A 13,942-nucleotide genomic window follows, 5' to 3' on the forward strand; every position below is an offset into this window, starting at 1 on the left:
TCCAGATATCAGTAAAGTGAGCGTTTGCAATTTGATTTGGGGATTCCACTTGTTACATGATGTCGCTATGACATCATTCTGCTAGCTTGTCGCTAGGACATCAATGAGTTTCACATTGAAAGGTATAACCTGTAGTTGTTTTGAAATTAAATTTTCTCTTAGCGGTGCTTCATTCATTTTTATAAGACTGGTTTAAATTTTGCTGATTTCAAGTTGCAGTATAAAGCCGCGTCCTCACTGGTAAAAATTTGCAACGAATCAACTGTTCGTCGCATAAATCGGACGCAAGAATTTTCGACGCACACACGCACTCGCTCCATCTGTTGACGTTATGCCGCGTCCTTACTGGTAAAAATTTGCATTGAACCAGCTGTTCGTCGCAAATATTTGCGTGCTCGAGGTAAATTGTGCTAATTAGGACATGTTCGTCGCATACATTGGATGCAATAATTTTCGACGCACACAACGCATATGCTCCATCGGTTGTCGGTTTTTGAGCGAAGATAAAAGGATTTGTGTCGCATATGGTTTGCAGTGTAAACGAACGATAAACAAATTTTCGGTGGCAGAGCAATTCGCGACGCAAATTTTTGCGACGAACCATTAGTTCAATACGCACGTAAAAATTTACCACTGAGGACGCGGCTTTATATGCAGCACATTTTGATTCCTACATTGAAACGTTTAAAGTGAGTGTCGTAAAGTTTTACTTTTCATTAGAAGAGATTTTTGCCAACTCAATATCGTAAGTCTATTTTTTTTTATTTCTTTTTTAAGATTGTATTTGACATTTTGGTGGACAAACGTTTTGGTTCTATATGATTTTAGAAAATTACGGAACGTATCCCGACTTTTTCAATGCAAGTAAAGTCTTTTTTTATATGCGCTTTTCTGTAGAACGTATCCACCGCATAAAACGAGAATTTACTGTATATACTTTTTCAGGGAAGAGTGAACAGGGTAAACTGTAGGTCACTGGGAAGTTCAAGCATTAAAATTCTTCGGTGACAAATTTAAACAAACGTTAATGTGCAATAATACTTGGTGATAACTTTTATTTGGCTTAAAATCAATGTTTTTATAAAATATAATATTCTAGTACGGCTTCAATTTGTTTTTGTCCTTAGGTGACACCAAATCAAAGGGAAGACCCAGGTCCGCGAGAGCTGCAGAAGCTGTATTAACTGGTGAAAAATCCGACATCGAACCGCAGCAGCTTCAACTACGTAAGGCTTTAGCCGAACGCTTGAGGGCAGAGGTGGTCGCTACAAATAAATAGACACAAACATTTTTACTTATATTTATTACCTAAATATATAACGAGTACATTTTTGTATTTTACAATTCTTTAAAATATTAATTTGTTACATAAAAATGAATATTAGAAAAAATGGCCTTTTGTCTGTTGTTTTAAAAACTTATTTATGGCTTGTATAAAAAATATGCTGATGCTGCCATCTTTGTAACAAATAAAAATGGGTCGTTCAAAAGTTACACGAATGAGAATGCACAAGTACCTGTTATATTATAAAAGGTAACTAAAGAGGATATTTGTGTAACTTTTAAATACACAGCGCGTCAGAGAAAACGAGCACTCCACAAAATGGGTCAATTTTGATGTCTCGAATTTCCTAAACTTGGTGTTCGATTTAAGAGGTTTTTTAATATGTTATAGCTTTATTCTTTAACAATATCGCTGTAATCATATTGTTGCTAGACAGGTAAATTGTGATTGTATATCGGGTGTACCAATCAAACTGTGGTTTTTCTCGAAGTTCACTACACCCTGTGGAATATTCTAGCATTTATAAAAGCCTGAAATTAAAACCCAACTATAGCCTCAGGTTTTCTTAACATTCTGTTTTTTGATTAATTCGCTTATGTTGGATAATAAAAAAGTTAGGGACTTTAACAACTAGCCATGTTATTTATCAATACTATTTATACAGGGTGTTTCTAAATAGGCACGACAAACTTTAAGGGGTAATTCTGCATGAAAAAATAATGACCGTTTGCTTGATAAACATATTGTTCGCAAATGCTTCGTTTCCGAGATACGGGATGTTGAATTTTTTCTTACAAACTGACGATTTATTTATTGCTCTAAAACTGGTTGAGATATGCAAATGAAATTTGGTAGGTTTTAACAGGTAGTTATTGCGCATTTTTTGACATACAATTAAGAATTCGGGTCATATTACCCGTATGCACGCCAATGGTGAAAATAAAATTTTTTATTGTATGTCAAAAATGCGCAATAACTAGGTACCTCTTAAAACCCACCAAATTTCATTTGCATATCTCAACCGGTTTTAGGGCAATAAATAAGTCGTCAGTTTGTAAGAAAAAATTCAACATCCCTTATCTCGGAAAAGAAGCATTTGCGGACATATTATGTTTATAAAGCAAACGGTCGTTATTTTTTCATGCAGAATTACCCCTTAAACAAAGTAAGTTGTCAATCGAAGTAGCACAGAAAACGACAATAAATATCGTTTCCATACCACCAGATTGGCAACAGGTGGAATACTTTCTTTGGTTACAATCTCCCGAGATTTTCAAAAATTATAAATCATACAGGATGCCGAGGAAATTAAGATGAGAGAATTTTAAATAACTCACAACTCATCTGCTCAACGTGGTAAAAGTTCCAACAAGAAAGATTCCTTAATACTCCTACAAAAGAGTAAATGAATTAAAAATGTATAAACATTTTCAATTTCTTTGCAACACCAAAACGCAGCAGCTGTATAATACTCTAGTTAAATCGGAGAGTCCAGGAAGAGTCTATACCGGTTTCGGAGGTCTTTCCCCCCTCATCAGAAGTCCATATCCTCTTCTCTCCGATTTCCCCAGGCATCACACTTTGGGCCTTTCCGAATTGCAAAGAAAGAAATGTCACGGATGAACTAGAGCCATCTACCGAAAAACAAAGTAAGTTAACAAGCGAAGTAGCACAGAAAACGACAATAAATATCGTTCCCATACCACCAGATGGACAACAGGTGCAATACTTTCTTTGGTTACACCTCCTGAGATTTTCAAAATTTATAAATCAAACAGGATGCCGAAGAAATTAAGATGAGAGAAATTTAAATAATTCACAACTCATCTGCTCAGCGTGGTAAAAGTTCCAACAAGAAAGATTGCTTAATACTCCTACAAAAGAGTAAATGAATTAAAAAATGTATAAACATTTTCAATTTCTTTGCAACACAAAAACGCAGCAGCTGCATAATACTCTAGTTAAATCGGAGAGTTCAGGTAGAGTCTAGACCGGTTTCGGAGGTCTTTTCCCCCTCATCAGTAGTCCCATATCCTCTTCTCTCCGATTTCCCCAGGCATCATACCCCTTAAAGTTTGTCGCACCTATTTAGAAACACCCCTGTATTGATGAAGAACATGGCTAGTTGTTAAAATTCCTAACTTTTTTATTATCCAACATAAGCGAATGAATCAACAAACAGAATGTTAAGAAAACCTGAGGCTATAGTTGGATTTTAATTTCAGTATTTTATAAAGGCTAGAATATTCCACAGGGTGTTGTGAACATTGAGAAAAAAACACAGTTTGATTGGCACACCCGGTATACAATGACAATTTACCTTTCTAGCAACAATATTACATATTACAGCGATATTGTTAAAGAATAAGACTGCAATATATTAAAGAAATCACTTAAATCAGACAGCAGATTTAGGAAATTCGATACATCAAAAATGACCCATTTTTGGGGTGCCCGCTTTCTCTGACGCGCAGTGTAGTTCTAATAAGTAATGTCGTACTGCATTCGCTCAGTTTACATACAAAAACTTTTTGGTTGTGTAAAAAGACGAAAGGTTATTTAACATTTTTGCGGAACTGTTTTCTTTTCCAAGACCTCTTAATTATTTAATAATTATAATACGATTCCTCACAATTATATGGTATAAGAATAGAATAAGAATCTTGGATTCAATACTCAAAAACATTTTTGGATGCTTAATATATTTACGGTTTCCCTTGATTTTTCCAAAAGTACTGAAAAGAAATATAATATTGTGGTATTTTTGAAAAGGTAGTTGAATGACCTTTAAAATGAGGTATCACTCAACCCCTTTTCCATTAAACATTCTGGGGGTTGTGTCCGCCCCGCTAGAGGGTTGATGTAATTTAGTTGAAAAGATAGTGCTCCTGTACACTATTATGGTCCAGCAAGACCTAGATGAGAAATATCGTTGTAGATGGATTGAACGACGAATGTCGATAGAATGGCCAGAGAATTGGGACCTCACACCAACGAGCAATAAGATTAGCAAAGACCAGACAAAACCGGACCGTATAAAATACAGAGTGAAATAAAGCTTTCGCAACTTCAGGTAAAAGATCTCTCCTTCATATTTTTAATAAAATTTATGAAACTGGCCATATACCAACAGATTGTCGACTTTGTGAGGATACCTAAAAAACAAATACGGAGAGATATTTTAAAAATATTTCATCGAATTTTGCACGAATCTACTAATAAATAGAAGAACAAATTAGTAGCACACAGTTTGGGCTCCACAATAACCTTGGAACCAGAAAAGCACTATTTAGTATTCAGGTTATGGTACAGATGCAGATATATCGGCCATCTAATTTATACTTGTTTTCTTGACTTTTAGAGAGCCTCTGATCGAGTATGACATACTGAAAAAATAGACATTCTTCAGCAGATAGGTATTGATGTTAAAGACACATTACGTATCATTGAAAATATTTTCTAGCGTCAACGTGCAAACATCAGGATCATTCTGGAAGAGCTTCAAATACGAAAAGGAGTCAGACAGCGCTGCATTTTATTTCCAACAATATTTTAAATATATATGCGGAGTTCTTTTTCAAAACATTATACTCCACAGTACATCGACCTTCTTGGAAGATGATTACAAAAGTCTTAAAAATGGTTTTAACTGCTTCGTTTGAGCGAGTCTACCACTTTCTGATAAATTTTAGAATGCAGGTTGGACGCGCTTCCGCGTCCCGCGTCATAAGCATATTTACGTTATCGGACTAACGAAAAGCGGCTGTTTTATCGGATAAGAGATCGACAATCTAATTAAATATAAGTACTTTAAGGGCCGGTTGTTCGAACGCTAATCAACAATGATCACTATCAAATATTTAATTACTGTCACCAACTGTCAATGTCAACTTTTATTGGGTTGCTGAAAACATAATTGATTATAATTATGAGATTAGTTGATCAATTAACATAACAATTATTAACATAATTGATTAAGTAATTTCATAATTGTAATCAATTATGTTTTCAGCAACCCAAACAAAGTTGACATTGACAGTTCGATACAGTAATTAAATATTTGATAATGATCATTGTTGATTGGCGTTCGAACAACCGGCCCTAAATTGAACATTAAGAGTTTTGTAATAACAAAACTACCGCGCTAGTGACATCTTGCGGGTGTCGGACTCTACGATTTTGTTATTACAAAACTCTTAATTGTCAATTTTAAGTACTTATATTTAAAAAAAAAATTGTTGATCTCTTGTCCGACAAATTTACAGCCGCGTTTCGTTAGTCCGACAACGTAAATATGTTAATGACATGGGACGCGATAACGCGTCCAACCTGCACTCTAAAATTTTTCAGAAAGTGGTAGACTCGCTCAAACGAAGCAGTTAAGACCATTTTTAAGACTTTTGTATTCATCTTCCAAAAAGGACGATGTACTGTGGACTATTACATTAATTCGATTCAAAGCAAAATTAAGAACTTCAACATCTAATTAATAGGATTACCACACCGCGAGATGAATATGGACTGAAGCTAAACACCACAATGACAAAGGTTTTGACTTCGAGATGCAAAGATTTGTTGACAAATTTACAAGTAAAATAAAACAAAATAATCTTTTTCAGGCTCTTACATTACACATGGGTTATAATTTTTTTTTCAACCGTCGAGACAAAAATCCCTTTTATACAAGTATGAATATTGTTTATTAACAATTACATCATCTGAACATATAGTTGTGAGAAATCCTACATATTTTGGAAATCTACCTTTAGTAGTTCCCGTATTCTATACATTTTATTTTTACAAATCCTAAAAATATAAGAAATATAAGTTTTGCTCTGAAACAGATAAAACAACTTCACCAAAAATGAAAAAAGAAAACTTTCCCCAAAAGTACCAAGGCTCTCAATGTAATAATTTTCCAAAGTTCTTTTAATATATGTGCACAAATATTTGAAAAATGTTAATTTTGTTGATAGGTAAATATTGCTGTAGTTCTTTGAGCGAATATACAATAATAAATAATATATATTTACATCCTTCCTGATTTCCATCACTTCAGAAGCTGCATTAACAAAAATATTCGCAGGAAACTAAACAAATTTTCAAAAATCCACGAGGAAAATAAAATTCCTGTAGATGGCTGTATACCATAAATCACAAAAATACTAGATCCTTTGTAACAGGTATATTTAAAAGTCCCTAAATAAGTGGTTACATTACATCACAGCCCGTTTTCGGATTAAAAAATCCATCATCAGTGTTAAAAAAGCCAATAGTGTACATGCCTGAGCTACCTTAATGTTTTGGGTAAAAACCCTTTAAATTTTGAAAAGTATTATAATTTACTGCAATTAAAATACAAGATGTGCGAGCAGCCAGAGGGCCATCATGTGGCTCCGATCATCATCTGCTAAAAGTTAAAGCGGTACTCCCAAACAGATATGAAAAAGAAAAAGAGCACATCGAGTCAAATCAGTTAATAAAACAAGTACGGTACAATCTATACAGTCTAAACCATGAGTGTGTAAAGCTACTGTATAAAAAACGTTTAGACGAAAAATTAGAAAGGGGTAATTTTGAAAATACCGAAGAACACTACGAACACATCAAAAAGCCCATTCATTCGGCAGCAGAAGAAGCACTGGGGAAATATGACGAAAACCATAAAGGAATAAAACCGTACTGGTGGGATGAAGAAGTAGAAAAGGAAATTACAGATAAACGTCGGAAGTACCAAACGTTCCTATCAACAAAAACAGAAAACGATAAAATAATTTACAAAGAAGCCCAAGTAAAAGTAAGAAAGAAGATAACTAAAAAAAAAGAACGAATCGTGGGAAAAGAACTGTCAAAAAATCAACACTTATATAGGAGGTAGAAGAAGCACAGAGAGTTGGAGATTAATTAAAAATATGAGAACTAATAAGAAAAAAGATGTTATATCACCAATAACAACGGAAAAATGGGAAGAATATTTCAAAAAATTACTAACAGAGCAAAGACCAGAATTTGTTAACATAGAAGACAACACGATAGGTATACATATAAATTCATCACAATTACAAATAGTAAATCAGAGATGGAAGAAATAACCAAATCCCTGAAAAACGGAAAATCCCCTGGTCCTGGTGACATCCCTGCAGAATTAGTGAAAGCCGGTACAGACAATCTCCAAGAACAGCTAAGAAAACTCTTCCAAGACTGCTTAAATGGTGCCGAATTACCAAAAAAATGGAAATTATCTATCATGTCAACCATCCACAAAAAGGGCACCAAGGATCAATGTGAAAATTACAGAGGCATTGCGGTAAACAGCACAATAAGTAGGATGTATGAGAAACTTATTAAGAACAAAATAGAAAATGACTAGAGATTACGAAGCAGAGGAGCAAGCTGGCTTTAGAGCTGGGAGGTGCACAGTAGACCACCTGTACTCGATTACGCAAGTTATTGAGAAAAAACAGCAGTCAATAAAGAAGTTCACCTGGTATATGTAGACTTACAAAAAGCATATGACAGTGTGCCCCTCAGCAAACTATGGTCAACCCTACATCAAACCAACATTAAACATGGTCTTATCAAAGCAGTCCAAAGTCTGTATAATGGAACGACTGCAAAAATGAAAACTATATCAAGGATGTCTGAGGGATTTAAGGTTACGAAAGGATTGAAGCAGGGTTGTTGTATTTCGCCTACCCTTTTTAAAATTTATCTGGAACAAGCACTCAAGCTGTGGAAAAGAAAATGTAGTGGCATGGGAATCCCTCTCAATGACGACTCAACACTATACACCTTATGTTTCGCTGATGACCAAATTCTGATTGCTCAGGATCATGAGACCTGAGTTACATGACCCGGAAGCTAATAGAAGAATATAACAAATGGGGTCTCGAAGTCAACATTAAGAAAACTGAAGCCATGTGCATTGGAGGAACAAAGCAGTCCATTACATTAGACGATGGGGTATAAATTAAACACTGCAATGAATACAAATACCTGGGCATGAAGATAACTCAAGATGGAACACTCGATGCTGCTATAAAAGACAGAAACATACAGGGTAGAAAAGCCATATCCATGATGAACGGCATTCTGTGGGACCAGACAATATCTAAAGCGAAGAAACAGCTCATATACAATAGCATACTTAAAAGTGTAATCACATATGGCAGTGAAGTTTGGCCACTGAAACAAAGAACGGAGAAAATGCTACTAGTACCAGAAATGGACTTCTGGAGAAGAGCAGAAGGCAAATCAAGAAGAGATCGGATACCAAATGAGGAGAATACGAGAAATGATGGGAGTCACACATACAATACTTGATGACATAAAAACAAAACAACTAATATGGTACGGCCATGTACAGAGAATGCCAGATGACAGGATGCCTAAGCAGATTTTGGCATGGACACCACAAGGGAGAAGAAAAAGAGGAAGGCCGAGAAGAAGCTGGAGGGAGGAAATTAAAAAAAGAACTAGAGGAAAGAGAAATCCCTCCAGGTCTATGGTTAAACAGAGAAGAATGGCGGTTAGGAGTCGGAAGGCGTCGGAGAACGCTATAAACCGATAGTAGTAGTAGTTATAATTTATTACATATTGTTAATAAAATTTTATGTTGCAACTAGAGTTTTCTTTCAACTCCAATATGTGAGGTTTCAATCCTCCTTATATTCTAACCACGTGGGAAGAGTCCTGTGTTGCCCTGAGTAATATCCAGGAATATTTGCAACATCATAAAATTTTATTCACAATATGTAGTAAATTAAAATACTTTTCAACAATTACTTTTACCCAAAACATGTTGGTGGCTCAAATATGCACACTATTGGCTTTGTTAGCACTGATGATAGACTTTTTAATCCGAAAACGTTCTGTGATGTAATGTAACCCCTTATTTAGGGACTTTTAAATATACCTTTTACAATGGATCTAGTATTGTTTTAAACAAATTTTCATGATATTTGAAATCCACGAGTCGTGAATGTGAAGTAAGCATTCTTATACACTGTAACAATGCGTTCGATGGTTCTACTTTGTAAGTTTGGTTAAAAAGTACGTTTATTGTACGTTCTGTACGTAAAAATATTTGGTAACTCTCAAACTTTTAATGTGACAAAAACAATCAAGGCGAAAAAGACAAATCCAATATTCAGAATTCCTAAAAGCAGTACTTGGTTTATCACGAAGAATTTACAAAGCTGGTTTATCACAATTCGGTACATACTAATGTGTTAAAGGGTTCTAATGTTAGTCAGGACCAGTAATAAGTCGGCCTGGCCGTACACAGTTTGGTTTTCGGAATGCAGTGGGTCCGACAGAGGCTCTCTTTAGCATATAAGTGCTATTTCAACGATGTAGAGACGTGAATTGCGATATTTATGCATGCTTCATTGATTACCATAAAGCGTTCGATATAGTAAAGCAGGACAAACTGATGGAGATATTAAAAATACTGAAATAAACACCTGTGACCTAATAATTATTAACAGTCTTTACTGGAATCAAACATCGTCTAACCGTAGAGAGGCAGGAGAATCCGGTGGTATCAAAATCAGACGTTGGGTCCGACAGGGATGTATACTATCACCACTGCTGTTCAACATATAGTCTGATTAAATCTTCGAGAGGAGATGATGTTAAAGCCGGAATACGAATTAACGGAGAATATATCAACAATATCACAACGCGGACGACTGAATCACATAGAATCAATAGAGTCACAGAAGTAAATCATTAAGAAACATTAAGAAAACAAAACGTATAGTCCGTCTAGAAAGTATCCGGAATTTTATATCTTTCCTAATTTTAATAGATTTCCTTTTTGTAACATTTTAAGACAAAAGTAATGCATCAAGTAGGTCGTGCCGATAGTAGGTATGGACAAAATCGCATGACAACAGCATCTGTCAAATATTGTTGTTTGTAAACAGACTTAAGATTTGTGAAATAATGTCGCAAGTAGAAAAAAGAGAAGTGGTGGAATATTTGTATAGAAAGGGTGTCCGAAACGTTAAAAAATTAGTGCAATTGACTGAACTCGGAAAAAGTGCAGTGTATGAGACAATAAAGAGGATAAAAAATGGCATAGATATGAGACATAGACCAGTTTCGGGTAGACCGCGTAAGATTCGCGGAAACAATTTAAATGCTTTAGTGGCTTTAGGACGACAAAATCCGCGCCTAGAGTTTCGAAAATTAGCGAACAGATTTGGAAATCAACGAAGAATAAAAGTGTGTCCAGAAACTGTCCGCATGTCACTGAAAAAGCAAGGCTACATATCAAGGAACCAAAAAAAATCCCTACAATGACACCTCTGCAAAGGTGTTAATAATGTCTTTATATCTGATGAAAGTTGTTTCCAGCTTGGTGCAAATCATCTAAAAGTCCTATCAAGAGAAAATGTTACCGTTCAAATTTCCCACTAAAATAATGGTTTGGGGAGCAATATCTCAGCGTGGTGCTACACCTCTCTGTATAGTTAACGGTACTGTTGATAGTGCGAAATATTGTGACATCCTAAATGATTTTCTTCTTGAAACGACTCATGTTTTATATCCAGAGGGGTGGCGTTTTCAGCAAGATAATGAAAGATGCCATACTTCTGCTTATACCCAAGCTTGGATGCAAGAGCACGAATTGGCAACAATTCCGTGGCCAGCAGAATCTCCAGATCTTAGCCCAATTGAAAACATATGGGGACTGATGAAGATTGAAGTGGAACGAGCAGCGCCACGAGATAAAGAAAGTCTCGGGTGTACCTGGACGTTTAGTTAAGTGTTTAGATTTAAATGGAGGTTGTATAAGTAAATGAGATGAATTATGTGTTGAAATTTTATATTTCAAGTGATAGAAATAAATACCGTAAAATTATACTTCTGCTTTCTTCTTTCCGGATACTTTCTAGAGAGACTATATAATGATCTCTAAGAAGAAACAGCGATTTGGACGAATCAGTATGAACAGTCAACGAATAGAAAGAGTAAAAACATACACCTACCTTGGTACAAACGTCAATGAAAATTGAGACCATTCCCTAGAAATCAAATGTAGGACAGAGAAAGCAAGATTTGGAGTCGTGGACTCTCACAGACGCTACCTGTAAGAAAATTAAGGCTTTCGAAATGTGGCTTTATCGTCAAATCCTGAAGATATCTTATACCGACACGTTAATAATCAGGACGTCTTATTAGGAATGCAAAAAGAGAAATAACTGTTAACCACAATAAAAACAGCCAAAACCGAACATCTAGTAGCGAGGAACAATGAAAGATATGCATTGCTGCAACTCATTTTACAGGGAGAAGTAGAAGGAAAACAGGAATCAGGAAGGTGAAGGATTTTCTGGCTGAAAAATCTACGTAGTGGTTCAACACAACTACAAATATTTTCAGAGCAGCAGTATGCAAAGTCCAGATGGCAATGATGGTCGCCAACAATCGAAACGGATAGGCACTACAAGAAGAAGATTAACATAACCTAATCTTTTGTTAAATATTCACAAACTTGTCACAGTTAATAATGTTCATAACATGCAGATTATGCACGTACCTCTCCCTTATCGGGAACAAGGAATGTTAAATAATTCTCCTGTTGCAAATAAGTGTTTGTGTAAATTGTTTATCAACTCACTTAGTACACACATACAAATAAACACACTGTATTCAAACATAAATGTATTTACTGGACCGAACTGTGATAAACCTGTGAGCAAGATAAATATACTTGATTTTGTAAATTCAGTTTAGAAAAATATAAAATAAATAAATACACCCCAAATTCCACAAACTGAAAAAAATACCGTATGATTTTAAGCATCTAAAATAAATAACACGAGACCTCAATAACATCTTTTATATTGTTCAATTACACTATACATTTGAATTTTGACTTATACAACCATGAAAATATTGTTTAAGTTTAATTTAAAAATTGTGCTAAATATCCAGTACACAAATAAATAGAGGAGAAAAATTGAAATAAAAGATATATTAATCACAATAATTACAAAATTAAAGGTGGAAATTAAATATTTTTAGTCTAAATTTTATACTTCATACTGCTTGATACACGTCAATTGAATTCAACAGTAAAAATAAGATATAGCATAGTGAAAGACAAAAAGAATGACAAGACTAATATTCAATTTGTATAGTATTTTCCCAGGAGATATGTACAAAATAAACACATTCGGAATAATATAAATAATAAGAGTAAGAATACAGTAATATTAAAAAATAAAAAAACTTGATGAAAAATAATTAATTTTAAACAGAAGTTTTCATAAATGGAGGTAGGGTTCCTACTACCTAATAACAGTTAATACTATGTACATACTACAACAGTATATTAATCCCGGTCCTGACTTCAAGATGGTGCCACTAATACCACAATGACTTTTGAAGGTACCAACCTTCAAATGTCATCTGTCAAAATAAAACACTCGTAGGCCCGGTACTTTATGTCTCGATTAAACAGGAGGTTTAATCGGGACCTCTTTAGGGTCTCTTGCGTTGTAATAAATGCAATTATAATTATTATTATACTTATTTATAATTATAATAATACTTGTAATTGCATTTATTACAACGCAAGAGACCCTAAAGAGGTCCCGATTAAACCTCCGTTAACTAACGGGCTGTTAATCGAGACATAAAGTACCGGGCCGTAGTGTACTATTTTACACACTACATTGGTTTTAATGACGCTATGTTCAAAGCAATGGAAAGATCAGAGTGGAAAAGTTCATTTGAAGATCCAAATGATACCAAAGTTCTGATCGTCCAAATTTGGCAGTTGTCCCGGAAAACAAAAAAGTGTTATGAGATTCCCCATAATTATACCTTTCTAAGTTTACGATAGTTTCAAATCTCTGTCGTACATAATTTTTGAGTAATTCTTTTCCTTCTTCTTTATAAGCAATTTTGCTTGTACATTGGCGAATTGATACCTATACAGGGTGTTTCATTAATAATTGTCCATATAGCAACTGGAGAAACAGCACAAAATACGAAGATTTAACCTAAAACACTTATATAAAATGTGGTTCCTTACTGAGTTACAGGGTGTTTTTTCTAAAAATTTAAAGACTATTTTTGCTCAGCATTTTAAGACTATTCGACGTATCCTTTTCATACTTGGCAGGAAGTATAGGTAGTGTACAAACTACTAAATTATGTTAAACAAACGTTTGTGGCTATTACCAGAGGCGTACGACGGGGGAAAGTGAATAGTTGACCCTTTCCAAATTCTACGCCGCTGGCGAAATTGCTATTTTAGTTCAATTTTTGGATTCTCCAATACTTTCTATGAAAATAATATACTCTTCATTCGTAACGATAAAGTCATTAGTTTTCGAGATCTTTGAAGTTAAAAATGAAACGACACGGTTATTTTGATTAATGTATTGTGTCGCTTCATTTTTAATTTCAAATATCTCGAAAACTAATCATTTTATCGCTACGAATGAAGAGTAAATTATTTACATAAGAAGTATTGCAAAATCAAAAAATTACACTAAAATAGCAATTTCGTCAGTGGCGTAGAATTTGGGAAGGGTCAACCAGCCACTATCCCCTGTCGTACGCCTCTGGTAGTAGCTAGAAACGTTTATTTATCTTAATTTAGTAGGGTGTACAGTACCTACACTTTCTGCCAAG

At 34.7% G+C, this 13,942-nt stretch overlaps 2 protein-coding genes across 3 annotated transcripts in view; one reads left to right on the forward strand and one right to left on the reverse strand.

The window, feature by feature from the left end:
* The window catches only part of LOC114332311 (cilia- and flagella-associated protein 36), a 41,910-nt gene extending 39,591 nt beyond the window's left edge, over positions 1 to 2,319 (forward strand). For both annotated transcript variants that reach the window (XM_050652630.1, XM_050652631.1), the window contains one exon: positions 1,128 to 2,319. In XM_050652630.1, the coding sequence (XP_050508587.1) occupies positions 1,128 to 1,279 (152 nt within the window). In that variant the 3' untranslated portion in view covers positions 1,280 to 2,319. The remainder of the gene's footprint in view (positions 1 to 1,127) is intronic.
* The window catches only part of LOC114332310 (serine/threonine-protein phosphatase 4 regulatory subunit 3), a 104,864-nt gene continuing 91,946 nt past the window's right edge, over positions 1,025 to 13,942 (reverse strand). Inside the window, exon 7 of the mRNA XM_028282092.2 lies at positions 1,025 to 1,265. The gene's annotated coding sequence lies outside the window, so the exon portion shown is untranslated. The remainder of the gene's footprint in view (positions 1,266 to 13,942) is intronic.

This window comes from Diabrotica virgifera, chromosome 6 (assembly GCF_917563875.1).
Source record: "Diabrotica virgifera virgifera chromosome 6, PGI_DIABVI_V3a".
NCBI classification, from domain to species: domain Eukaryota; kingdom Metazoa; phylum Arthropoda; class Insecta; order Coleoptera; family Chrysomelidae; genus Diabrotica; species Diabrotica virgifera.